The sequence below is a fragment of the Capronia epimyces genome (genome assembly GCF_000585565.1).
Source record: "Capronia epimyces CBS 606.96 chromosome Unknown aczIQ-supercont1.3, whole genome shotgun sequence".
Lineage (NCBI taxonomy): Eukaryota > Fungi > Ascomycota > Eurotiomycetes > Chaetothyriales > Herpotrichiellaceae > Capronia > Capronia epimyces.
This window is the reverse complement of record NW_006912906.1, coordinates 1639270-1665610: the sequence shown is the minus strand read 5'-3', so window position 1 is coordinate 1665610 and position 26341 is coordinate 1639270. Positions and strand designations below refer to the sequence as shown.

At 52.5% G+C, this 26341-nt stretch overlaps 12 protein-coding genes across 12 annotated transcripts; 7 read left to right on the top strand and 5 right to left on the bottom strand.

Moving 5' to 3' along the window:
- Positions 1 to 517: 517 nt before the first annotated feature.
- Positions 518 to 2064, bottom strand: A1O3_03869 (glycolate oxidase; the record flags this gene model as incomplete). The annotated part of the gene is made up of 7 exons (XM_007734004.1): positions 518 to 700; positions 777 to 1030; positions 1091 to 1162; positions 1239 to 1403; positions 1462 to 1708; positions 1781 to 1877; positions 1937 to 2064. The coding sequence occupies 7 exons, from the start codon at positions 2062 to 2064 to the stop codon at positions 518 to 520; spliced, it is 1146 nt and encodes a 381-aa protein (XP_007732194.1).
- Positions 2065 to 2483: 419 nt separating this feature from the next.
- On the top strand, positions 2484 to 4387 carry A1O3_03868 (uncharacterized protein; the record flags this gene model as incomplete). Its single annotated transcript, XM_007734003.1, has 4 exons — positions 2484 to 2964; positions 3079 to 3210; positions 3273 to 3374; positions 3453 to 4387. The coding sequence occupies 4 exons, from the start codon at positions 2484 to 2486 to the stop codon at positions 4385 to 4387; spliced, it is 1650 nt and encodes a 549-aa protein (XP_007732193.1).
- Positions 4388 to 5121: 734 nt separating this feature from the next.
- On the top strand, positions 5122 to 6396 carry A1O3_03867 (uncharacterized protein; the record flags this gene model as incomplete). The annotated part of the gene is made up of 3 exons (XM_007734002.1): positions 5122 to 5275; positions 5333 to 5455; positions 5507 to 6396. 3 exons carry the CDS (start codon positions 5122 to 5124, stop codon positions 6394 to 6396), a joined length of 1167 nt encoding a protein of 388 aa, XP_007732192.1.
- A 778-nt stretch (positions 6397 to 7174) lies between these two features.
- A1O3_03866 (uncharacterized protein) lies at positions 7175 to 9059 on the top strand (the record flags this gene model as incomplete). Its single annotated transcript, XM_007734001.1, has 9 exons — positions 7175 to 7284; positions 7371 to 7798; positions 7871 to 7949; positions 8022 to 8123; positions 8204 to 8290; positions 8361 to 8432; positions 8489 to 8656; positions 8715 to 8816; positions 8885 to 9059. The coding sequence occupies 9 exons, from the start codon at positions 7175 to 7177 to the stop codon at positions 9057 to 9059; spliced, it is 1323 nt and encodes a 440-aa protein (XP_007732191.1).
- Positions 9060 to 9781: 722 nt separating this feature from the next.
- Positions 9782 to 10868, bottom strand: A1O3_03865 (uncharacterized protein; the record flags this gene model as incomplete). The annotated part of the gene is made up of 3 exons (XM_007734000.1): positions 9782 to 10171; positions 10258 to 10432; positions 10504 to 10868. 3 exons carry the CDS (start codon positions 10866 to 10868, stop codon positions 9782 to 9784), a joined length of 930 nt encoding a protein of 309 aa, XP_007732190.1.
- Positions 10869 to 11537: 669 nt separating this feature from the next.
- A1O3_03864 (alcohol dehydrogenase) lies at positions 11538 to 12540 on the bottom strand (the record flags this gene model as incomplete). Its single annotated transcript, XM_007733999.1, has 2 exons — positions 11538 to 12409; positions 12483 to 12540. 2 exons carry the CDS (start codon positions 12538 to 12540, stop codon positions 11538 to 11540), a joined length of 930 nt encoding a protein of 309 aa, XP_007732189.1.
- A 992-nt stretch (positions 12541 to 13532) lies between these two features.
- Positions 13533 to 13757, top strand: A1O3_03863 (uncharacterized protein; the record flags this gene model as incomplete). Its single annotated transcript, XM_007733998.1, has 1 exon — positions 13533 to 13757. The coding sequence occupies one exon, from the start codon at positions 13533 to 13535 to the stop codon at positions 13755 to 13757; it is 225 nt and encodes a 74-aa protein (XP_007732188.1).
- Positions 13758 to 15428: 1671 nt separating this feature from the next.
- On the bottom strand, positions 15429 to 15825 carry A1O3_03862 (uncharacterized protein; the record flags this gene model as incomplete). Its single annotated transcript, XM_007733997.1, has 2 exons — positions 15429 to 15580; positions 15660 to 15825. The coding sequence occupies 2 exons, from the start codon at positions 15823 to 15825 to the stop codon at positions 15429 to 15431; spliced, it is 318 nt and encodes a 105-aa protein (XP_007732187.1).
- Positions 15826 to 16467: 642 nt separating this feature from the next.
- A1O3_03861 (uncharacterized protein) lies at positions 16468 to 17328 on the top strand (the record flags this gene model as incomplete). Its single annotated transcript, XM_007733996.1, has 1 exon — positions 16468 to 17328. One exon carries the CDS (start codon positions 16468 to 16470, stop codon positions 17326 to 17328), a length of 861 nt encoding a protein of 286 aa, XP_007732186.1.
- A 1097-nt stretch (positions 17329 to 18425) lies between these two features.
- On the top strand, positions 18426 to 20815 carry A1O3_03860 (uncharacterized protein; the record flags this gene model as incomplete). Its single annotated transcript, XM_007733995.1, has 2 exons — positions 18426 to 20095; positions 20170 to 20815. The coding sequence occupies 2 exons, from the start codon at positions 18426 to 18428 to the stop codon at positions 20813 to 20815; spliced, it is 2316 nt and encodes a 771-aa protein (XP_007732185.1).
- An 80-nt stretch (positions 20816 to 20895) lies between these two features.
- On the bottom strand, positions 20896 to 21793 carry A1O3_03859 (uncharacterized protein; the record flags this gene model as incomplete). The annotated part of the gene is made up of 2 exons (XM_007733994.1): positions 20896 to 21689; positions 21784 to 21793. 2 exons carry the CDS (start codon positions 21791 to 21793, stop codon positions 20896 to 20898), a joined length of 804 nt encoding a protein of 267 aa, XP_007732184.1.
- A 952-nt stretch (positions 21794 to 22745) lies between these two features.
- A1O3_03858 (uncharacterized protein) lies at positions 22746 to 25942 on the top strand (the record flags this gene model as incomplete). The annotated part of the gene is made up of 6 exons (XM_007733993.1): positions 22746 to 23027; positions 23131 to 23639; positions 23786 to 24014; positions 24270 to 24334; positions 24562 to 24737; positions 25599 to 25942. 6 exons carry the CDS (start codon positions 22746 to 22748, stop codon positions 25940 to 25942), a joined length of 1605 nt encoding a protein of 534 aa, XP_007732183.1.
- Positions 25943 to 26341: the final 399 nt, after the last annotated feature.

Sequence of the window (26341 nt, the reverse complement as noted above, 5' to 3'; positions counted from 1 at the left end):
TCCAGATTGGGCTCGAGGTGCAACGCGCCTATGAAGACTCGGGAGACTTCTACTAGTTATGCTAAATGTGTCCAAATGGCCTTTCATCGACGATTCCAATGGGCATATTCGGACTACATTACTATGTATGTATGTAGTATTGGTTTGTTTTTCTTGGTGTTGTGTCGCTGGTATATAGAATAGAATCAATAAAGTTAGGTTGTATTCAGGTTGATCGCGTTCACTTTTTAATCCTGTGAGAGTCAAGTGGCAAACAATGATGGCATGTTGTGGTTCCTGTTCTCCTGTTCCTTGTCTAATCCGCTCAGAAGCTCCAGCCTAGACAACTGATCCAGTTACATGGTGCTGTCAAAGGTCGAAATGTTCCATGTTGTCTATCAAAGGGGTATGGGGGCTAAAAGCCCAGACTATAATATATAGGTGTGCCTATACCTATACCAGCCTTCTGGTTAAAGGGCAAGGCTCAGGCTGGGAATGCTTATGTTAGTGCCCAAGTTTGAAACGTACAATGCTCTAGCTATAACTTGGAAACCGGTCGTGACTTGTCGGCCAAACTGATCAAAGACCCGTCCGACAAGACCCTAGCCACATGCTGAGGTCCGATCTCCTCGACTGAATTGACGCCGACCATGGTCATCGTGGCCAGAAACTCGTCGTAGAGAAGTTGTAACGCCAACCGGACCCCGTCCTCCCCGTTATACTTGGAATGGTAAGTTACAGATCCTACTTGGCAGGAGACTGGAAGGGGGACGGGCACAGGGAATAGGGGCACTCACACCTAGTCCCCAAAGGGCTATCCTGCCAACAAAGCAGAAGTCTGCACCGAGCGCAAGGGCTTTGAAAATGTCAGTGCCACGACGGATGCCTCCATCGAAATGGACAGGCACTCGTCCATTGACCGCTCTCACCACTCCAGGCAGAGCTTCCAACGTGGACGGAATCCCGTCGAGCTGACGACCGCCATGGTTTGATACGATGATCCCATCGGCACCGGCGTCGATCGCTAACAGTGCGTCTTCTGGGTGCATGACTATGTACGTAGTATACAATCAGCGCAATACCACCGTGGGGAGGTCCACAGCCAACTCACTTCCTTTGAGCCAGACTTGCATTCTTGTATGGCTCTTGAACCAGTTCACCTTTTCCCATGTCATGCCTCGATCTAGTAGGTGTACGTAGTACACCACATCAGCACGGAGACTACAGCGCGGTGGAGCACATCGACTGGTCTTGCTTACCGTAGCCCATTCGAGAATCTTGGGACGAAGCACGGAAATCGACATCCGGAGGCAGATTGGGCACGGTCAGGCCTTCGGGGATGCTGAATTGGTTCTTGTATTCGTTCAGTCTTCTTCCCAGGATGGGCAGATCACATGTGATCCATAATGCTTTGGCTCCAGCGGCTGTGACAGTCAGTCATCTGCCGGACCGTCAACAATGGACCGACTGTTTTGCTCATACCCTCGGCTTTCCGAATAGTATAAAGATTGGCATCAGGGTCTTCAACAACACTCAGTTGCATTGCATAAGGTATCCCCGACCCATCTCCCTGCGTGACGACGTCCTCTATGGACGAATTTGCCCAGCTGGATAGACACATGGGAACTCCGACTTTGGCAGCAGCTCTCGAAACCCCCAGCTCCCGATGAGGGTGGGCAACGCCATGCAGACCTGTGGGGGAGAAACCAAGAGGCATGGAGGTCTGGCTCTGGTCAGAAAGATCCAACGTCACGTCTCATCGAAGCAGAGGCAGAGGCAGGGGCAGTTCACCGACCTCGACTCCCCAGCACTTTGATGATGGGTCGACGTGTCGAACGTCTTTCATAACTCGAGGAACCAACCGATATCGATCGAATGAGGCGCAATTCTCCGCCACTCTGTAAGGTCGATCAGCTCTGACGACCTCCAAAAACTTTCGCGCCCAAAGCTCCTTTACGTGATCATGTCCATTGCACCCCCTGCGATGTACTCGCTCGTTGTTCGAGACACTTTCTTGTTGCAGAACTCAATGAGATCAGCTATACAATAGACGTTGGAGTCTAAAGACTCTGGGCGTCCGGCCATCCTGCCGACCGGTTCTTCTGCTGCTGTTGGTATAGGAAGGGAAGGGAATGCTTAGAGAAGTGCACTACACGCAGCACTCGACGCGAAGACGTGAAGAAGTATTTGGAAACCCTGTGTTGTACATACCAGTTCAGCGATGCCGGGCATCATCATCGCTCCGCTCCGCTCGGTCGACAGTCGCCCCCCATTTTGAGCCGAGTCAAAGTTAGTGCCTGTGTGCGATAAGCACTTCTTTGTGTGCTCCGGACGCTAGTACTCCGTAGATATCTTGCCGGTCCCTCCTTTGTATAGGGGTATGGTGGAAGTGTTATAAATTCCAGGAGACATGCCGCGGTTTCGAGTGCTTGACAAAAACAACCCAAGTTGAAGTTTATTCTAGCTCCGCTACGATGGCCGAGACAACAAAAACAGAGTGCGTCATGCCCTCCGGGTCGGAAAAGCAGCAAGATGTCTTTGATAGAGTCCAGACAATCGACCAAGGCGACATGGCACCGGTCGACGGCGAAATCGGTGCACACATGGCGCGAATAGCCGGGACCAAGCATACTCTCCGCCACTTGAAGCCTCGCCATATCCAACTCATGGCTTTCTCTGGAGCCATCGGGACTGGATTGTTTGTCGGGTCCGGATCGGCTCTAGCAAGGGCAGGGCCCCTGGGCCTGCTTCTGGGCTATTCCACCTATGCCATGCTCGTGTGGTCGACCTTCAATGCTGTGGGCGAAATGGTCATCTGGCTGCCAATTGATGGCTCATTTGTCGTGTTCGTACATGCATACCTTGACGACGCCTGGGGATTTGCTCTTGGATGGCTCTATACCATCACTAGTGCGTTATCTGCCGCGGGGGAGGTGGCCGCAGTCGCTGCCATCTTCAACTTTTGGACTCTTTCAGTCAATAACGGTGCGTGGGGGAGACCTACTATGTTAACGGTTAACGTACCAGGTCCAGTCGTACGCGGCTGGGGACCGGGGGAGTGGAGTGCAAGTGCTTACGCTGACATTGTGCTTCAACTAGCCGTCTACGTGGCCATCGTATCGGCATCTTTGGTCGCCCTCAACGTCTTTGGTGTCCGAATCTATGGAGAGGGAGAGTTTTACTTTTCCATTTTCAAGGTTTTCCTCATCATGGGTCTACTCGTCATGACCTGTAGGTGCAAGGCTCAGCCCCGGTCGCGTGAGATGTGTCTGCTCACTGTGCACTTCTTTTAGTCATCCTCATGGTTGGAGGCAATCCTCAACATGATGCGTTTGGTTTCCGTTATTGGAAAGACCCCGGTCCATTCAACCAGTACATCGCCTCTGGAAATTGGGGTAAGCTTACCTCTGTGTGATTCATTGAAGCCTGGATCTCGAACGGGGGTTACATAGTACTGACATGTATGTATCAAGGTCATTTCCTAGGGTTCTGGTCGGTCTTTGTCCAAGCAGCCTTCGCCTTTGGTGGGCCGGACTACATCGCTTTGACCGCAGGCGAGGCTCGAGCCCCCCGGCGTGTGCTGCCGTCGGTCTTCAAAAGAGTCATCTATCGACTGTCCCTTTTCTATATCCTAGGTGTCCTCGCGGTGGGAATCCTGGTCCCGTCCAACGACCCGAGTCTCGGCTCCAGCAAGCCCGGCGCCGGGGCTTCACCCTTCGTGATCGGCATCACGCGCCTCGAAATCCCCGTCCTTCCGCATATTATCAACGCTATGCTCCTCACATCGGCATGGTCCTGCTCGCTCGAGCTCTTCTATGCTGCAACTCGATCTTTGTATGCGTTGGCAGTGGACGGCAAAACTCCCCGATTCTTTCGATTCACCTGGCGAGGCGTCCCGACAGTATGTGTGGTGGCCGTCTGGATTGTCACATGGATCTCTTTCATGTCGGCGTCGAAAAGCTCGCTGACGGTTTTCACTTGGCTGACCAACATTGTGGGATCTGGCAATCTTCTGATATATTGCGTCTTCCACGTCACATACATCCGGTTCAGACGTGCTCAAACGGCTCAGGGAATTCCCGATGAGCAGCGGCCATGGTTCCGTCGACACCAGTACTACTATTCGATCGTGTCACTCATTTGCTATTTGACCATCTACATTACGAACGGCTTCGCTGTCTTTACGGATGGGAACTGGTCAATCGCAGACTTCATCTTTGCTTATTTCTCCCTGGGTCTCTTCCTGGTCACCTATCTAGGCTACAAGTTGTTCAAGAGGCCGGGCATGATTCGCCTTGCCGACGTCCCTCTTCATGCTGGCCGCACCGATACTGATATGGATGATGGCTATGTGGAGGCTGAACCCAGGACGAAAATAGAACGCTTCGCTAGGTGGCTATGGGGCTGAGCTGACAGTCATTCTTTCCGAGATTTCGGAGCACTCTCAACAGACTCCGCCTAACCTGGGACAGAACAGCAGCCGGACGTGAATGTGTACCCTGAGGCATGGAATGGGCGGTTTCCCGATGTAGGGTTGACTTATGAACAGCTTTGTCAAGGAGACGGTAGACGATGAAATGAGAAAACCTTTCTTTAACCATCACTTTCCTTCCTGCTACGAAATGCCTCATGGACTATGTACATAGTAGTTCAGGGGGACAGACCACACGCTGTTTAGCCTCCAAATCTAGCTTACCACCAACCTGATCGCCCCGACAGTCGCCGGGCTGAAGACATGATACCCAGTACTCCGTACGTTACACCATAATGATCTGGCATTTGATCTTATCAAAGACGTACAGATAGCCCAAAGTGGAAGCATCTGTGTAACCGACGTTCAATTCGCCCCGGCCAATCACAGTCTGGGCCGAGTCATATCCATCATCCGGCGTCCAAAGCCCAATCACAAGGCAGACCGTCCAGATATGCGCGATAACGATACCTGGTAATAATTAATGGTAATTAATGATAACGATCATGGTCATAGCTGAACGCAACGGCAAATGTCGGCGACGGAGAAGCGAACCCCAACCCCAACCTCCACCCCAATCCCATCCCGTTCCTGTGGCGCTCGATGTCATTTTCCAGCCTCCAATTACCCCCCCCAAGATCACGACTGATCAAGTCTCAAAGATATGTATCATGAGTCTGCCACAACAAGAAAGACGGTGGTGGACCAAGGCGGAAGATGAGCAGCTCAAACGACTCATCGCGGTCTATGGTTGTCGAAGGGGCCGATCATCGGACAGCAAATGGGCCGAAATCTCCAAACACTTTCCAGGTCGCACAAACAAAGGTATCTAGGCACTGTAACCTGTTTCCAGGAAGGTCGAGTAGCTTATATGCTGGGAAGACTGCAGGAAGCGCTGGTTCCATTCGTTGGATCCTTCCATCCGCAAGGGCGGGTGGACGGAGGAAGAAGACAAAATCATTCTCGATGCCTATGAGCGATTGGGCCCCTCTTGGAAAGCAATCGGTGAGAGTCTTCAACACCCAACGCTGGCGCCTCAACTGACGATCTTCCCAGCTGCACTGCTTGAGGGGAGGAAAGACGACCAAGTCTCGAAGCGCTACATCGACGTCCTCGCCCCCAGTGTGAAGGACAGGTTATCCAGCTGGACCGCAGAAGAGGACAGCTATCTAGTCCGACACGTCAGCATGTATGGTCACCGATGGGCTGCGATTTCCAACGGCCTTCCTGGCAGGCCTCCGTTGACTTGCCGAAACCGGTGGCGTCGGTTACAACGGCTCAACAGAGGCTCACCACCGAGTGAAGACACCTACACAGAAGACTTGTCCAGCGATTCTCCCGCCCGGGCAGACGCAGCCAAGCCCAGACCATCCTTGTCGACCAGTGTCCCTGCTTCCAGCCTTGATTCCCTGGCAGACGGGACGCAGTACGGACCGGGGTCAGAATCGTACCTCTATAGCCTGGAACATGTGCCGCCAGACCTTTTCGAGACCCCTGTGGATTTTTCGTACGACGACGACATGACTTGGCCGGAACGCTCGGACAACTTTTCTGTGGTTACCGACTCTGCACCAAGCTCTGCACATACTGGTGGCTGTTTTGACGGAGCTCTGTCCGGATCTGGTACGACACTCCCAACGCCAATGAATACGTACATGGCTTCCACGTCCGAACCTCTTGCAGACATGCCTTTGCCTTTGCCATTGCCAGACATCGAGGCCAGCTGCAGTCCATCTCAAAACAACTCTCAGCCATCCGACCCTTGGAGTGTCGTCGCGTACGAAGAACTTGGACAGCGACCCTTCCAAGAACTGCGCGAACGTCCAGAATCGTCAAATACTGTATATGTTCACCACCACTATCACCACCATTATTATCACCACTATCATGCTCCCATTCACACCGACACTCATACCGACACTCACACGGACCCTTTTGTAATGTAAGGTCCTTGGTCGGTCAGACTCTTCTCGATACGTTGAACCACTGTAGTTTAGGCACATTTCGCGAGGCATGTCATGTCAAAAAGACGACTTGCTTTGACTTGAAGACTTACAATTGAGGTCGTCCTAAATACCAATAGGAAGATGAGGTAGTCTAGAGCCAGCCGAGCGCCAAAAGAACGGCCCATTTCAGGCGTGGGGGCGAAAGTTCAAGCCATAGACTCAGAGTCCCATATGTTCTGCATTTGACAAGACTTCAGCGTGAGGTCACTGAACGCTAGTGAAGTGTAGGCAAAAGGGGGTGACTCCTTGGCCGATGATTCTAACGGCCGCCGGCAGACGATTGTCTTCGAAGAACTTTCGTGTACCGCACAGAAGATCTGGTCACTCCATGTTTCGGTTCAAATCAAACTCAGTCGAGCCGTGTGGCTTCTTATCTTTGACCCTGTCGTACTGTACAGTATGTGTATGGGTCTTGTCCACAACGCTTTGACTCGGCCCTGTCACGCACCATTCCGTCATTGGAACTCTGTCGAATGCAGGCCTAAGCCCCCGCAAAATACCCAGAATGTGTCCGTACTCGGCCTGATGATCTGGTGGTCAAGAGAGCCACAACGCAGTTAACGGCCCTACATTTATATTGATTGTGGTGCCCCAAACATGGTCGGGGTAAACGCCACTTGAGTTGGCCTGGCCGAATTCTCCTCAAGACGCACGGAGCAAGAAGCAAGGCCGATCTTATTCATCGGAATTGAGAATGAGCATGAGCAGGAGCAGGAGCATGACTCAGGAGCGCCGGGCGTCACTCGACAACCCCTTTGGAAACAAGCAAGAGCTCAGGAAAAAGTTCGGATTCTGGTCCCAACTTGGTCTTGCCTTTATCATCCTCACGTACGTTTGGCCACGATGTTCAACTTCCTTGACAGCGGCAGCAGCAGCAGCAGCAAGGGTAGCTAGCTGACTTTTCTCCTCTCCAGAACATGGACATCCATGGCAGCATCGATGAATATCGCGCTTCCTTCTGGAGGCCCAGTGGCCGTGACCTGGGGATTGCTGGTATCGGGCTTACTGACCATGACCGTCGCCATCAGTCTGGCAGAAATCTGCTCCGTTTACCCAACCAACGGCGCCCAGTACGAGTGGGTGTCAGTCCTGTCCCCACCGCAGCATCGCAATTTTCTTAGCTACACCTGCGGCTGGATCGTCATGGCATCCTGGTGGGCATTGGCGGCATCGGGCCCTTCTCTGTTTGCGAATTTGACGACCGCGTTCATCGAACTCTTCGACGACACCTACGTTTTCAAGAGATGGCACCAGTTTCTACTATATACCTCGGTCGAAGCTTGCGCCATGGTAATCAATGGACTTTTCACGGCAGCCATCCCACTACTCAGTTCAATCACCTGTATGTACATGAAACACTCGACGTCTATACAACTCTTCACAAGCCAGACCGGCATCACTGATTACGGAACAGTCTTCATTTCGATAAGCGGATTCGTTGCACTGTCAATTGCCCTGCTCGTCGTCACTAAGGGGGCCTACCAGTCGGGAAAGTAGGTGAAAATGATGCTCCTCCTACAACATACACACTCACACACACATCTTGCTGAACTTGAATCTCCCAGATTTGTTTTCGCCGGTTTCATCAACCAAACGGGCTGGAGTGATTGTCTGGCGTGGCTGCTGGGTTTGCTCCAAAGTTGTTTCTCGTTGACAGCCTTTGACGCGTGAGTTGCCAACGCCCTGATTTCGTCGGTCTCGAGGTTCTGGTTCTTGTCAGACGACATGCTGACCGGTCGAACCACAGAGTGGCCCACTTGGTGGAAGAGATGCCTCAGCCACGAAGGGATGCCCCCAGGACAATCATCATCGCCGTGGGGTTGGGGACTGTTACGTGAGTTCTTCCGCCCTTGCATACATTAGTACCTGTGCAGTCCAATGCTGAACGCACGGCCGGTTTCAAGCGCCTTCATCTGGGTCATATGCATCCTTTTCTCTATCCAGAATGTCGATGAGGTGATAAGTTCGCCCTTTGGGTAGGTGGGACCATCTCCGCAACACAGATACACCTCACTGATTCATCCCTCCACAGTCCGATCATCACAATCTTCTATCAGGCATCCGGTTCAAAGGGAGGCGCAGTCGGATTTTCCATTGTCATCATCTTCATCATATGGTTCTCGGCTGCTGAAGTCGTCACATCCTCGGCGCGGCTGACTGCAGCATTCGCCCGACACGGTGGACTGCCATTCAGTTCAGTGTACGTGCATAATGTGAAGTTCCACGCGTGGGCCTAAACCACTAAATTTCTTGAGCAGATTCATGCGGAATAACAAAAGGCTCGATCTCCCCCTGAACGCCATGTTGCTCACCAACGCAATGGTTATCGTCTTCGGTCTGATCTACCTGGGAACACCTGCGTACGTATCATGGTCTGGCAACTAGTTGCATGTCACATACGGTCAGCTGCTGACATATCCAATGCCAGAGCCTTCAATGCCATCGTCAGCGCCTGCGTTGTTGGTTTGAACTTGAGTTACGCCATGCCCATTGCACTGCTGGTGTTCCGTGGGAGAAACATCATGGAGAAAGGCCCTTTGAATCTGGGTCGTTGGGGTTACCCAATCAATATCACCGCCCTTCTCTTTCTCGTCGTGACGTGAGTCTTTCCACACTGTGCTTGGTGACGCAAAAGCTGAGCTGACGACTGCTGCACAGGATTGTTCTTTTCCTCTTTCCGTCCGATGCCCACCCAGACGGCAGCTCGATGAACTATGCTATTGCGGCGATAGCAGCTGTCATGGTCTTCGCCACCGGTAAGCTCCTTCGTCTCATCCCTGGCTCGTCGGACTCTTGCGACGATATGAAATTTGAGATTTGGTTCTCGATCAATGCTCTCTAGCTAACATTGCTGACACAGTGTATTGGTTTCTCCATGCTCGGAAGACCTACACTGCACCGGAGATTGTTCTGGTCGCATTAGGTGAGGAATTGATGGAGGAAAATGGAGGCCACGCTGAAGGGTTGGATAAGTCGAAGATTACATCGAGATCGACCGGCTTTGGGACTGGGTCATAAAACGCAATGTCTGTAGTTCACCAGAGTCCGAGCAATTCGTTCCGCTCCATACGCATGTTACTTCCAATGGGTCTTCTTCCTGGCATTTCGGCATCCTGGCTTCATTTCCTGTTCAGTGTCGCCCTCCACGGAATTGACAGATCTGTCTTCAAATGTTTCATTCCTTCGCCTAGCCGTATGGAGATCTTGAACCCAGATAAATCAGTGTTTGGCTATAGAGTTATTGCCAATGCCCAGGTAGCCAGGGCCGAGCATCCTCTATAGGCACTACTATCTAGTAATGAACAGGATACCAGTACCATCGTCATCAAGAGATTGTGGCTTTCCCTTTGAACACATGCTTCTCCAACCCCGCCGCTTCCATGTCGCGAAGCTCAAACAGAGCACCAGCCTCTTCGCCTTTCCATACAGCAGAGCCGTCATCACTCTCGGCAGAGGTGATGAAAAGATGGTTATACTGATCTCCGAACCATGCACCGTGAGTGACGCGAGCTGAATTGACCGGCCATCGCGCTAGCTCTCGGCCCGTACTGTCGTATTTCACCACTGCAGCGCCATCCCAGAGAAAAGTGTAGATACTGCCTTCTGAATCAACGAGAAGACCGTCAGGCTGACCCACGAGCCCCCGTCGATCGATCAAGATTCTTTTGTTACGGATGCTCCCGGAGCCCGGTTCAAAATCGTACGCCCAAATGACCTATAGCAGGCAGCAAGCACATGATTTCGAGGTCAGAAAATGGTCTTGCGCATGATGCACCTTTTGTTTGTGGGTATGGTTCTTACTCCGATGTAGGAATCCGTAAAATACATGGTGGCCTCGTCGGGGGACCACCCAATCCCGTTGCCACAAACAATGCCACCGTCTTCGAAGACGGTCAATGTCCCGTCACGGTCATAGCGATACAAAGAGCCCCTTGGAGAGTGAATTCTGCTGTCGAAGTCGGATATGGGGACGGCCCTGGCCTCTGTTGTTAGCCATCAGTGATGCTTAGAGCAAGCGGCATCGTCACGCCATGGTGTCGCACTGACTCGGTGGCCAGGTCAATACTTCCAAACCAGAGCCTGCCCTGCGAATCCACGGCGCCGTCGTTCAATCGGACAGAATTGGAGTCTGCAAGGACCTGTTTCATGACCTGCCAACCCCCATCTTCCCCAATGCGGACGACCGAGTCGAAGGAGCATGCGACATAACCTCCTTCTTCATGGAAGCAAATGAACGAGATTGGTTGCGGGCAAGTAATAGATCGTAACACCTGAAGATCCGGCAGTTTCAGCACATGTATCGCTGCGCCCAGGACGTCGATAAAGTGTAGAGTGCCATCGGATTGTCGCACAATGGGAGACTCGCCCAGCTTTGTATGCGGGGCGACCAACGTCTTCACGGAGCCGACCATTTTGGCTTGGGATTGGGAGAGAGCACTGCCGAACGGAAACCTGAATGGGTGTTGTCCAGAACAGCCATCAGCTAGATTTCGTAAAGTCCATTCATGTCTTGTTATGTAGCTCTTTTCTCCCTGCCGCTCGTGGAGATGCGTCGCTGTGCTGGGTGGAGCGTTGAGACTCTCCGCTCGCGCCACAACTCTAACTAGCTTATCGTGCATACAGTACGCAAGTCCTGGGGCCGAGTCAGCGATGAAGATCGGGTTTCGAGGACTCACCCACTCCTGTGAGTACAGTAATGGCACCGATACAACCCGAAAGGAATCATCCGGCAGAAGATCATGGTAGCTGGAAATCCCAATGATTTTCGGTGGTACTTGCAATGTTTTCTTCAAGCACCTGTGTGCGCAGTCCCCTGGATCTACTCTTTTCCTTGGTTCCTTGGTTCCTTAGCTTCGATCTCTTAAAATGGTCAATACCTAGTACTAACCACGAGATGTTGGCCTGCCATAGCTAGTGCTGGTCTACCGTAGTTGACCATATCTGTGACGATATACTGATACGGCGTTGGACGCTGCCGCGCACAACACCACACCGATCCTTTGCAAAGCATTCGGCGTTAATCTCAGATGAATGGTGGCTCAGATATAAGCTGCCATTCTAGATTAACCCCGCCGTCGTTCTTAGAGAGCTGCAGGCCTTTTGTCTGGGAATCCGAAGTCCACTCCAAACTCTGGGTAGACAAACCTCTGCACCCCCCCTCGTGCTACCTCTGCCAGAACTGTGAGATCGGCATCTGACAAGGTGATGATGTGCATATTCTCTTCAATGCGAGAAGGCGTGACGGACTTGGCCAAGACTGAGCTGCCTCTCGCAATATGGTAGCTAAGTAGGATCGTTCCGACATTTGTTTGTTTTTCCTCGGCAAGTTTGAGTATACGTGAGTCTTTCATCAAGGGGCTTCCGCTGCTGCCTAACGGGCTATAGGCCGTGATATGAATACCCTTCAATCGGCAAAATTCAATAATCTCTTCCTGGGGAAGAAGTGGGTGATTCTCGATTTGGTTGACGGCAGGGACGACTTCGACATAGGGTAACAGTTCCTTCAGAAATCGTTTGGAATAGTTGCAAACCCCAATAGACTTGACCTTTCCGGTGCTCAAGAGATTTTCCATGTCCTTGTAGGTGTTGATATGCGATCTCTCCGTCATTATGTCCCGCGAGCCATCTGCTAATCGCGGGAATTTTTCGTGATTCCCGTTTGGATTCATCGCGACAGGCCAATGCATCAGATAAAGATCGACATACTCGAGGTCGAGGAGCTTCAGGCTGAGGTCTAAGTTCTGTTCCGCCCGAGTGTGATATGTGCACCAGAGTTTAGTCGTCACAAATAGTTCGCTTCGTGCTATTCCTGCTGCGGCCATGCCATCTTTGATTCCCTCTCCCACCTCTTGCTCGTTGCCATAAACATAGGCACAATCGATATGTCTGTATCCGCACTTGATCGCATGAGACACCGCTGCCCGTACCTGCCCTGCGGGACTCTGCCAAGTGCCTAAGAAGAGATCTGTCAGGAGGATGGTTTGGAGAAGAGGAATGCGGGCCTAAAGCTAGGCATACATACATACCTAAGCCCAAGGCAGGGATTGAAAACCCGGAATTCAGCTTGAAGTTGAGGTTGTTCATGTTGCGAACTCATGTGCCCATCGACTATCTCCGGACAGAGAGACCAAGGGGGAAATGAAGCTCCTATACATAAGATAATCAAGTCGGGCACCCAGCAATTGTCACGAGTGACAGCCAGGGCCGAGTCAAATTATCGTCCGTAACGTGGATCTAAAATTTCCCACACTTGAACTGCCACTTGCCGCTAATTTTTCATGCTTCCATCTCAGAATGTAGAGGCGTCGTCGACAACCATTTTTGGATGGCCAAGTCAGCCGGATAGTAACATCTGCTGGCTGGTCGGAAGATCTACGAAGAGGACGGACCAATCCGTGTGTTGACGGTACATAGTACTGGACAGTACAATAGGACAGTCCAAAGCTGAGTTGTAGAATAGGAGGGGGTCGCCTTGAGAATCAAAGTCCATGGGGTCAAATTCGACGTCGACCAGCTCGCAGATGCCGTTTAGCAGGGCGAAGAACGGCCGTTCCTGAAGCAAAGCTGCTGCTCTATCGGGACAGAGATTGGTCGATAACGGAAGACATGCCAGCTCCAGACTGAGGTCGTAATGAGAAAGGATATCCTGGACATCGCTACGGAGGATCGTATTGGTGTGGTGCACTAGGTTGGTAGACTTGGTGCTTGGATGCACTTGCCTGGTCGTGGTCACACCAAACGCAGGCTGCGCCTAGCTAGCGCCGGATTCTCACAACAGGCAGCATTCCCGTCAAGGCCTCATGAGGCCTGATCAAGGTCATCCTCCCAAGGTAGTAGCACACCTTTCGAAGAAGGCAGTCGGACTCTACTGATACATACTCACAGTGAGTGGCCATGGACACCCAGACCTCGAGGTGACTGGCGTTGCGGATCACGAGATTGCAGCAGACACTGAGCACGAATGCCTTGCCACCGATTTCACCCTTGGCGATGAGGCGAGCTGTATAATTCGAGGTCAATCGCCCCCTGGGCACGGCTGTGCCGAGTCCAATACTCCTAACTATGGCACACACTCAATGTTCTCATTCCGGTTCCTGGGCCGAAAACTGTGTCGATACAGCCAGGCCACAATCGATGTCAAGTTCTCGCAGGCCCTGGACCCGTCCAACCACAAAATCCGTTCGCTAGATCCCAAAGTTGTCGTTATCGCCCCAAAAGAAGTGTACGGTATCGTGAAAGTGGTTGAAGGAAGGTCATATCGAGAAGTCTCCATTCCCGTCATCATTGATGTTCGATACTGAGACCCTCTTGGTGGGCTCTGGGGCTGTCCGGGGCACGAGGCACAGGACCCGGCCGACAATGACCTCCATTATTGCATGTGTCTCACCGATTTTAGCTTCAGCATCGTCTTTGAGGCCCTCCCCTTGGACTTTCACCGGTCTCGAAGCCAAGTGGGGGGCCGATGTCAGCAAGCACCGCAACGAGATCCACGGCGATCTCTATTGGGATGATGAAGGCACAAGCATCCCTTCCGGTCGCCTTTCTCCTGCTGCCTATACTAGGTATAGAGCCTGACACCTCTCTCTATCTTGTCAAGAATACTACTATTGCTAATCATTGATGAGCGTTTTGCGAGCCCCCACTCCGGCACGCAACCATCATTGACCACGAACCCGTCGACCAGAACGTCATTGACTACGGTAGTCTACCACAAGAGGAACGAACATGCAGTATCTGAAGAAGCCTGCTTTAGGAGAGACTACATAACATACTGCTCCATCGAGTTCACAAAAGCGCGGTCCCTTGTTACATCACTCAGGCAGCCAATCTCAACCTCTCCGTGATATAACGCGTCCCAATTCCCAACATAGTACTCGTACGAGTTCAGCGCCAGCGCCACGAAGTTCTACACTGCGTCAGAATCTATCACAAGCTGCTAGAAAGAGGGTGACTCTCGCAAGAAAAACCCTATCTCACCCAGCTCCATAGGTACCTCCTTGCGATTGGTCTGTGGCTGGAAAAGTCCGCGGAATGAATCTAGTATTCTCTGTTGCGGGAAGTACTAGTACTTATGATAAGAGCTAGCCTTGTCAGCCATAATAGGTATCTCACAGCCCAGAAAAATTGACACACTTAAACGGGCTGTATAGGTAGGTAGTATTAGGTACCTAGTACTTAGTATCAAATTATAGACTAGAAGTTCGAACTTGAACTTATAAAGGCTTATTAAACAAGTACCTACTAATACTAGAATAGTACTATTAGAAGGGAAAAATATGATCTAGGTTAAATCCGGTTTTTAATCCGGGTTCAATCCGGGTTCAATCCGGTGTCAACCCGGTGTCAATCCGGGATCGGTGTATAGGTACTACATAGTAGTTGGTATACCTAGGTTTGATCTGGTGTTCTATGAACCCCTTGGCAAGATCGCCTGTTTAAGTACTAGGTACTATATACTTAGTAGTAGTATCATGTAGGTACATAGTTACTAGTATGCAGGCTTATATACTACTAACTACTATATAGTGGAGACATCCTTTATGCCGGCCATAGGGATGGCCGGCGCTATGCTCGTCAAGCTCCTGGCTATATAGTAGTACTTGTAAGTACATACAACCACTCCTTTTCCACCGATACTTGTTCCTTCGCCCGAGTAGTCCTCCGCCGCCCAGCTGTGTTAGTACGTAGGTAGTTATGTAGCGTAGGAAAGTGGTTGCGGGTTCATAGAACATGTAGTACAGGTTTCGACTTGGGAGCTTTCCGCACGCCAAAGTATGCCATAATTCAACCGACTCTCGAAACCACTATGTAGTTCTTCTCTTGCTGCTGAGGCGCAAGACGCTTTGTATGCCCTTTCATGTGCTCCGTATGTATCATCTGATCGGCACCTCAGCACTCCTCCAACACGGCTCACAGAATCTCCTGGTTCATATTCTCGAGGCAGGTCGGAATCAGCTGTTCATGTCCCAGATCTAAGGAAGAGGTTCGTAGGATGAACCGCTCTTATGAGCTTGTCGGTTGGAAAAGAAAAAGTAGAGGAGCATCCCGATAAAGGGGAAGACGAGGACCACGAGGGCCCAGAGAAGCTTATGGCTGACTGGACGATTGGATTGTATGAGCTCGACTAGAAAGCGATGGAATCAGTATCACATTCACGAACTCCGACTAGAATTTGGAAGGAGCATAGTACTAGTAGTACTTACCAATGGCGAGAATATCAAGGATCAGGACAATGAGTCCCACGATGCCTCCCCCAGTACCATAGCCGATAGCATTGTTGTTGATTGTGATAGTCCCATCTCCGAGAGGGGCAGCGGAGGACAGACTAGCCACGTAGAGCCAGAGAATGGTAGTGAGAGTATTCTGCATTTTGTTCGAGGCACGGGCGACACAGATGAAAGTGCTCAGCAGAAGATGAGATTTCTGAAGCAGAAAGAGAGGGGTCAGTGATATAAAGGTGTGTCAAGACGAGACACCTACATACATGTAGGTAGAGTTACCATGTACCTGCTCGGTGCCTGCGCAGCAGGTTATTCCAACTATGACGTCAAAGGGTATACATACTAGGACTAGAATGTACTAGTACTAGCATATACTTGGCGCTTAGGTAACGCCCCCGAAGGGCTTGCTACATAGTAGGTACTATGTTCCTCCGTACAGAGTATAGATCAGATCTAAGGCTAGAAGTGTCCCACCATCTGGTCCGTCCTGATGTCCCACGTCCCACGTCCCACTGCCCTGGCATATAGGACGCCACCGAATTGACACCTTTATCAACTGATCAAATCACTCTACCGTCGACAGAGTACATACTGTATTCTGTATAAGCTCTTCTGTTTTATACCACATTAGTAAGCTTGACTGCTGTCCCACATACAGCTCCAGCTTAACTATTTAGTACTGGTACATTACATATATATACATAGTACTAGTAGGAAGCAGTTGTCCAATTTGACTCGGAAACTAGACGAAACAGTTTCCCTGCCACTGCAAGTGAGTCCCTTCACCAAAATGCCGTTTAACCCTTCCTACAAGTGGGTAGAGAATGAGGGATGTCGCCTTCGCTACTGGCACCAAGGCACGGGGCCTTTACTGATCATGATCCCGGGCGCCGGCGGCCACGGACTCCAATTCAACGCCATTTTCGAGTATCTCGACTCGCATTTCACCATAGTAGCATACGACCGGCGACAGAACTCTGCCAGCCAACTACTACCGGTACCTGTCGGGGACCAAGAGCACGATGATGGTGTTGACAAAACCCTGAACCCGGCACAGCAAGCGCGCGACGTTGTCGCCATCATCAAAGACCTGGGCCAGCAAAAAGCCAACATCTTCAGCAACAGCGGCGGCGGAGTCATCGCGCTGCAGTTGGCCGTCAGCTACCCGGAGCACATCGCGAACATGGTGGTGCACGAAGCACCTACGACGATCTTGCTCGACGACGCCACGTACCATCTCGACCGGGCGTTCATGCTGTTCGACCTGTACCGCCGCCAGGGCGCGCAGGCGGCTTTCCAATCCTTCCGCACCGAGATGAGGGGCTACGAAAACAGTCCGCCACTGTCCCTGCCGCATCCCGACAACCTGGAGAAGTTCTGGAGGTACGAATTCTTGCAGTTCACCATCTACTGTCCGGATCTTACCAGGATCGTGCGCAACGGCGTGTCCATCGGCGTCGCGGCTGGGCTCAAGAGCGCCGACGCCTTTTATGCCCGCACCACCTTCCCACAGGCCGAGATCCTCCAGTGCCCGAGGTTCGAGTTCCCTGGCCACCATGGTGGATATGAATCCGAGCCTGCTCTCTTCGCGCCCGCCTTGATCGACGCATTCGCACAGCTGGAGGAGCGGAAGGCAGGGGGAGTAGCTTGAAATCCTCTCTCAAGAAGTGTCAATGACTACGCAGTATTCATCGATCCAATACAACTTGTCCTATTGCCCATGGCAGCTGCTACTACCTACTACTATATTTACTAATCGACTCGACTCTTTGACCGGGCGCAAAGAACCACATAACATAGTACTTACTGTACTTATTTAGCCATTTGAACGAATGTCTATCTACAGTGGGATACTTCTGTACTTGAAGTATGCAGGGACTGAGGTCGATTGCTGGTATCTCTACCGGAGTTGGGGGGTTCAGGCCTCCCGTAGATCATGTTCCGAAAGTCGTATACATGGTCAGGAGTCTAGTAACGAATGTGTTGGTACGGGTCAGACACTCCTACATACTGTCACTTTTCGAAACTACATAGTACACAGTGTCGGTCTCGAGACTCGGACTTGCGCAATTGAGATAGATGTTTACATGCCTGAGCAGGGTGGGATTGGATGCACTTGTAGTTATGGCCTGTGACAGACAGAGTGAGCCCAGCTTCGACTCTCTGAGGAGGATACTATGTAGCAGACTTAGTAGAGCACGATGTTTCCTAAACTATATTGTGCATTGGGGTCCCAAGCTTTGACGGATGGCATTTTGATCGGTGAAGAACGAAGAAGGAGTGTAGTAGTACACTGTGGCTGTGGTTGTGGTAAAAGAGATAGACAACTCTTTAGTCATCATACTCACCTAGTCTGGTATAGTCCTTCTTTAGAGTCTAGGCACTTAGGAGTCTCCTCGGGTCCCCGTATGGGCGGGATACTTAGGCTAAGGGGCGTTTTGACGCCTGTAAGTACCGCAGTCAAGCACCTCAAGTGCCTAAGCCTTAGGCCCCCTTAGGCCTCAGCCCTTCCACATGCTATGCCTGTGCCCGTGCCCCTACACCAGTATTCTTCTTGATCGCAGATTTTCTCTCAACCTCTGTGCCTCCCACCTCCCACCTCCCACCTCCTGCAATCCAAGCAGGAAGTTCTCTCCTGAGCTCATCCGTTGTGCCTGGGGAATCTGACGCAGCGCATCTTCAACCCCTTCAGTCGATTTCAGCTGTGTGTCACAATGTGAAGAACGAGGGTCTTTGCCGCGCCAAAACATGGCCTCCGACAAACCCATTGCTCCCATTGAGATTGGATCATTTACAGCTCCGACGCCCCAGAAAACCGAGTTCATCGGCAGCGCCAGCGGAGTCTTCTTTGTCAACACGGTCTTTCGAGCCTTCGCACAATCGGCCTCCAGCTCCAAAGTGCTTCAGGGTTCCAATCACAATTCCAATTCCAATTCCAACCCGACGACCGGCGACGTTCAATCCCTTGAGCACGACCCCGGATCGGTGGACAGTCGTCTCGTAGATCCGGAGACCCCCCACTACCAGCAGATTGAAAGTGAGGGCGCCGCGATTAACATTTCCATCGACTCGGAGAGTTCGGCAAGAACGTATGGAGTCAAAGGCCATGGGCTGGGGGTAGCCCCGGACCAACAGGCTGCGAGAGAGCTGCTCGTGCTATACTTGCGCAATTGGCATCCTCTTCTCCCCTTCCTCCACGGACCCACGCTTCTCGAGACGATAGCCGGTCTATATGGAGATGGTGATGGCGATGGCGATGATGGACCCCCGCCGCCACCGGCTGCGGTCACAACGAATCTGAGAAGTCGCCTGTGTCAGGTCATCGTTTGTCAATGTGTCTTCAATATTGCTGCGCTCGACTGGGCTGGACGCTCTCTTCCCGCTGAATCTACCATTGGGTCTGCGACGCAACTGCTCTCTCTGGTCGGTTACATTGCCAGTAACCACGACACACATTCCCTGCAGACTTTGCTGGCGGCGCAGCTGTACCTGGTGTCTACTATGGCCCTTCGCTCGGCTTCGACGGTGGGCGGCACGCTATCTCGCCTCATGTTCCACGCAGGGTTCCACCGTTGCCCGGCCCGCTATTCACAGATTCCTTCCCAAGAAGGTGATCTACGGAAAAGAATCTTCTGGAGCTCCTACGTCTTGGATCGCTATCTGAGTCAAGCGCTAGGCCATCCGTTGGGTCTGCAAGACTCCGACATTGATGTCTGCATCCCTGGGATGCAAGAGCTGCACACGCCGACCCGAAGCCGTGGACCGGGAGCGAGACCTGAAAACCAAGTTGGGACACCAGCACACATCCCGAGTGACCATCCTAGTCAAGCCGCGGGTTCGGAAGACAGTACATTTCCAAACTCACTACAGCAAGCCGAGAGAGGCTTCCGGGTCGGGCATGGCGTGGCTCCGCCAGGAGTCAATGCCGCCAGTCAGCACCCGAATGGGCCGGAAATCTTGGGCCACTATGTCCTTTACTGCCGGTTGACAGGTCAGGCGCTGGAACTGTTTCACAAGTCTCTCCAGAGCCGAGCGATCAACGCCGAAAACGTGATGGAATTGCAGTCAAGTGTGCACGCCTGGTGGAATAATCTTCCTTCCACTTTGCAGGATGAGTATAGCGGAGGCCAGGTCGAGTTGACTTCGGCTTTCACCTTCTTCTTCACTACCATGTACAATCAATTACTGCTGCTGATCAACCGTCCTTTCCTCTCGCTTCCACCGGAGAGCCTGGAGTTCAGATCCAGCCTCCAAACCTGCGTGGCAGCGAGTCGGCAAATCATCACCACCTTGAAACGGCAATCACAATGGAAGATGCTGGTCTCTTGGCCAGGCATGCTTTCTGTGACCTGGATGGCCGGCTTGATTTTATCCTTTGCATGTACGCTGAAACTCTACCCGTTCAGCAAAGCACGGAGGTGAGTTTAGCCCGCACCACTCGACTCGGTCCTCCTGATACCCAAAGAAGCAATGCTGACCTAGACCCTCCCAGGGAGATCGAGGTCTGCATCCAAGAGATGAGGGCAATGAGTAAGAGTTGGAACAATGCCAGACACTGCTCTGAGGCTCTCGGGAGCTTGTTGAAGAATCTCAAACAGCAGTATCAAAAAGGTGTGGGAGGTAAGCTTTCAGATTCGTTGTCGTCCCCTCAATCCCCATTCGCCGTAGACGCGACGCGGAGGTACGTGCCACTTGCAACCGGCGATCCATTGCTTGAGGGCGATGGCCTCAACCAAGACCAAGACAGCGAATCCCTTCCGAAAAGAAGACGGCTCGACCCGCATGATGGGCAGCTTGATACAAGTTCTCATGGCCCCAATGGTAACTCGGGCACGGTATCAAGTCAGGAGCCGCCCGCAGTTGCTCAGTCCGTCGGGGCCACGGCCGATTGGATGGCCCATGAAACGTCGTCAATACTACCCGCGGTCGAAGGCGCCGGTCTGGATTTTGTCACCAACAACAACAATGGGCTGTTTGCCAATCTGGACGACTTCCAATATCTGCGCCTGCCGGTCTCTGGAGATCTCTACTCGAACAATCCGGGAGCGTTCGGGAATATTGGCTGGGAAGCCATGATCAACGGAGCAGGCAACCTGGACGACTGGGGTGCCTGGGTGCAGCAGGACTATAGGCCATGACTCGATCTAGTGGGTCTAGAAACCTGAAACCTGGTCTCTGAGAATTCGCGCTGCACTCCTCTGGTGGGCAGGTTGTCCCCTCACCAAAGGAATGTCTCTTGGAACTCCTTGGAGAGCCCGAACTTGCTGGCGACCGAGCCACGATCGGTGGCCAGTCCATTCGCCGACGTGTCCAGCATCGAAGACCCGCCTGTGGCAGATTGTCGAGGTCGGATTGTCCCCTCGCCCACATTGGTGTGAGAATGAGGAGAGGACGCACTTGTCAGAGACGGGTGGGCGGAGTAGCTTGTCTGCATGGTGTCGTCCTCGTCTCCTGCTGGCAGCGGCTCTTCAAAGCCGAGACCGCTTGTAGTGGTTAGGGCCTGTGGTTCGGGTTCGGCGCGTGCGTAAGAGCTGTCGTCCGGAGCGATGTTGTAGAGCCCATTGGCCGAGCCGGAGCCGGAGCTTGAGCCGGATTGCACGTTTTCCTTCCAAGCCAACACCTCGCCGGCAGTTTGCAGAGGGAAGCGCTCCCAGTGGGCGATGGCGGCTTTCTTTTCCTCGGTGGTGCACAGGGTGGTGATGGCAAGGCTCAACGGCATTCGATCCTGCATTTCCGCCGCGAATGCTGCAGATAGCGTCTCGGTCGGCGAGGCTGAGAGCAGACTCCAGAGAACTCGCTCGGTCTCCTTGAGTCGCGTTTCGAGGGCTTCAGTATAGCCCTTTGCCGGTCCACTAGCATTTCCCTGGATGTCAGATGGTGAATGAAATGGAGGCCCAGCTGCTCTTCTCCTCGAGGGCGAGCAGCGCTGGTCGGGGTCGAGGCACTGACCGTTTCTGTCTTTCCGGCCACACGCAAGGCTGAGAGACACTTCTGCATCGGCCACAGGACGGCCTGGGGGGTGTTTGCAGTCAGAAGCAGTGGATGTGGGAGTGGGAGTGATAGTGGCTGGGGGCGAGCCGACTGTGGCGATATGAGAGCTGCTCACCTGTGACCATCGCACTAGATTGGCGCGTGTCAGCTTGCCATCGATACTGTGTAGACGTCCATGCAGGGTTGAATGGTCTCTTCCCAGGTGAACCACTGACTGACCTTCTGCTTCCTGGCTCGACAGGTGTGGCAGGCCGCACTGACCCGCAAACCTGTTGTACTACTACTGTCGGCGGCCAATCTCGACGGGGTCATGCTTGGTACCATGCGTGGTATCTGGGGGGGAGGTAGGAGGTGGGAGGTGGGAGGTGGGAGGTGGGAGGCGCCGAGTCACGCAAGGTATGGCATGGTCTGTCTGCCTGTCTGTCTGTCTGATTGACCTGTTCCAAAAGATTTTATGAAGGGTATGCTGGTACGAAATGGAACGGAACGGAATGGCCTTAATCATTAAGAAGGATCGAATTCAATCCAAATTGACGTGCAGTGCAGTGCAGTGCACACCCAGGATCGGGGAAATTTTTATGCGCGTACCAGATACCATACCATACCAAGTTGTACAGAACAGGACACACATTCGTCGTGTAAGATGCCCTGGCTCTTTACAATACCGTATATCACGATACCGTATAAAACAATACCGTAGGTACATTCCAGCTGTCAATATCTGTACTGCTCGATGGTGAGGTCGGAGTACCTATACAGTACGGCGTACGGAGGACTGAGTACTGTATACCGTAGACTGCTGTATCTAGGTTTCGGCAGGTAAAGAAGTGAGCGAGTGGCTTTTCTACAGAGCAACAAGGCAAGAGTTACGGAGTATCTGTACTAGGGTTAGGGTTAGGGTTACCATACTACTATGACTAGAGGCCGGCCCCGGCATCTAACTTCCGGAGCATCGCACCACCGCCACCGATAAGGCATGAACCACTGGCATGAACCACAAACAAATCCTCCCCGTAGAGGACTCCGTACAGCATCCATCTTCTTTCAAACACATCCCCATCCCGTCCCGTGGCAGTCATGGCGTCCCTGATCTGGAAGTGGAAGAGGGTGTCGCTGCGGCTCCTGTCGGGTCTCCGGCCGCGCTGGACATGGAGATGGAGATGGAGATGGCTGCTCTGCTGGACCATCGGCGTCTACCTCGTCTCTTGTCTGCTGTTGGCCTCGCGGCCGTTGTTCTCGTCCACCCTCCCGCCATACACGGGACCCTACTCGGTGGGGGCGATCGACGTCGAGATCCCGACGGAGCCTCGTACGATCCATCCTGCCCGGTTCAAGGACAGTGGCCAGGCGGCTTTTCAGGTGCGTTGCCAACGGTTGAGCCAGCCTCGAGCTCATTCTTTATTTCCTTTCCCTTTCCCATTTTCCCTATCTGACGGTCCGTGGCCATGGCCATGATCATTAGCTCGAGACCGTCCTGTTCACCCTCTACTATCCCTCCACCAGAGGGATGGTCTCTCTCTCACCCCACCCGCATCACCTATGGATGCCTCGGCCGCTGGCCATCACCGGCGCCGGATACGCGCGCTTTGCGCATTTCAGCAACCTGTTCAGTAACGCCGTGCTCACCTTCAGCCTGTGGTTCTTGGTCGGCAACACCAAGATCCCCGCTCAGGTCGACGTGCCGCTGCACGACGACTCGGTGGTGCTGCAGTCGCCTGACCCGCTCAATGATCCCGTGCTCTTCGACGACGGCTTTCCCGTCTTGGTATTCTCGCACGGCATGGCCAGCTCGCGCACCCAGTATACCCAGTATTGCGGCGAACTGGCCAGCCGCGGCTTGGTCGTGGCCGCCATCGAGCATCGTGATGGCAGTGGACCGGCCACCGTGATCATGAGTCCGGATCCGGATACCCACAACAAGAACAAGACCAAGGACCGCATTCTGCTGCATTTCTCACATGGCGATTTGAGGTGAGTCCAGAGTTCAGAGTTCAGCCCGGAGCTCATGCACCGTATACCGTACACAGTACACCGTACGCAGTACACAGTACACTGTGTTTTGGCTCGTGGCTCCAAAGGTGATGGTGATGACTGACCACACCGTATGCGCCCACCAGCCACGATGCCGACCTGGATGCCGAAACGTTCAAACAGGCCCAGCTTGATTTCCGCCAGGCCGAAGTCGAAGAGACGGTGCGCGTGCTCAGACACATCAACGAGGGTGCCGGCCACACCATCTTCTCCACGAACCTGCGCCGCGAAGGCCAACATCTGCCAAAATGGAAGGGCCGGCTTGGTTTGAACAATGCCACCATTGGAGGTCATTCTTTTGGTGCCACGTTGGCGGTAAGTTCTATCCTAAGTCAAGTCCTCCACCAACCCCAACCCCGACTCCAGCACCGCTACCCTACCGCTACCATACCGCTACCGCTATCTCTACCGACGGTCGTGCAGTGCCACTGTACGCTATGTGATAGTGCAGTGCGACAGATGCAAAGTTACCGTCGCCTATGCGTGTCGGAGTACGGATACACATGCACAGTGTGGTCATATCCCATATCCGTGTCTGTACAGGCTCTAACGGTGTTTGCCATCCTGCAGCTCCAAACACTGAAGAACGGTCCGTCGGCTTTTCTTCCATTCAAAAGCGCCGTGGTTCTTGATCCGTAAGACTTCCTTTTTCCTTTTGCTTTCCCTCTGCCTTTCCTTTTCCCTTTCTCTTTCCCTTTCCATTTCCGTCCACCACTTGGGAACAGTGGAGTGAAATAGAAGACGGAGGATCCGTACACGTACAGAGTAACCCTCTGTAATAGTGAGCTCACGTTGAGTTTTGAGCAGGTATGCAACAAGATGGATTATTCAGCTAACCACCGTTGTGTACCGATCTATCTAGGGGCAAGTCGAGCGGACCTCTGAACCACGACGTCCAGGTGTCGACCCTGGTCATCCACTCCAACTCGTGGTCGCGCCGCCACTCCATCTTCTTCGGCCGGCCGCACTTTGACGTGGTCAAAGATGTGGTTCAGGGCATTTTGGACCGAGGCAAGGACGCCTGGTTTTTGACTTCGTGTAAGTACCCAGTATTGACGTGCTAACTACTATTCCTGTCTGTCTGTCTGTCTGTACTGTCTGTACATGGACATGCCTGGCCAACAACTTGCAAGGCGCCTGCCGGCCTATGGTCACCAGGTGGCTAAAGGGCCAGTGCTTGTCCTGGTGACTCCTGGGGCTTAGGCTTAGGCTTAGGTTTTTCTTCCCCCTTTCTGTCAAACTTGTCACAAGCATCATCCGTCGCCCTAGCATCCCTGACATCGATATCGCCCAAGCAACCTAGCAACCTAGCATCCATCCCTCCCTTCTCCCTCCCCCCTCCCTCCGGCGAGAGATATTGACCACGGAGCCGAGTTCACTTCACTTGCCTTTACTTCTTTCCTGAAACTCGGTTTGTTTTATTGATCGCCAGGGCTGCTGTTGGTCACAATCCAATCTACCATCATCAATCATCACTCATCACTCATCACTAACCATCACTCATCGTTACTGACGACTGACTGATTTGCCCTTACTCTGTGCGATGGGAACTTCTGCCTGCACTCATCGATGTCCTCAGATGCCTATCCGATGCTCTCTCTTCCCTACAATGTTCTGCCCATGCTCTTCCCTATAATGTTCTGCCCATGCTCTCCTCTACAGTGTTCTGCCTATCAGATGCTCTCCCATCCCTACATGCCTATGCTCTCCCCATGCTAATTAATGTTCTGCCCATACTAATCAATACTCCCTACCCCCCCTGGCCCCACGTGTACCCCTGTGTGTCTATGTCTATGTGTCTGTGTCTATGCACTATGTGTCTATGTGTCTACGTCTATGGCTGTATGTCTGTGTCTATCTCCACGTACTATGTACTAATCTTCTCTCACCACACAGTAGGGACTTCTCATCCCTCAGTCACCGACGCGCCCCTAATTGAGCCCTGGCTCCTCCGCTGGACCACCGGCTCGACCATCGACGCACACGAAGGTGTGCGACAGTACGTGCACATGTCGGAAAAGTTCCTGCGCTACCAAACCACCGGCCACAAGACCGGTCTGTTGTCCCAGTGCGTCACGCATCCCGAATATAATGTCGTCGATGCAAATAACACCCACGTCGACGATCCCGCTTGGAAGAGAACCTTTTCCAAGTACTGGCAGATCCATGTCGCTCCTTGTACCTCCTCACCCCTACGGGTGGATATGGATCTGGATATGGTTACACAAGGCGGACCTCCGTAGACGAGGGGGGTTAATTCTCCCGGGATGAGGGGGGTTACAGTTAATTGACACGAAAAGGAAGATGAAAAGGAAGACAAGTCCCACTAACTCTACCACGAAGTAAACTAAAAGGAAGACAAGTCCCACTACCACTACCACTACCACTACCACTACCACTACCACTACCACTACCACTACCACTACCACTACCACTACCACTACCACTACCACTACCACTACCAGTAATTATTAGATGGACAATAGGTCAATTTTACAGTGCAGTGCAGAGCAGGGCATGGCAGGGCAGGGATGCTCTTGTGCTCTGTTCACAAGATGGCTTTGGTTCATGGCTTTGGTTCATGGCTTCTGGTTCATGGCTTTGGTTCATGGCTTTGGTTCATGGCTTTGGTTCATGGCTTT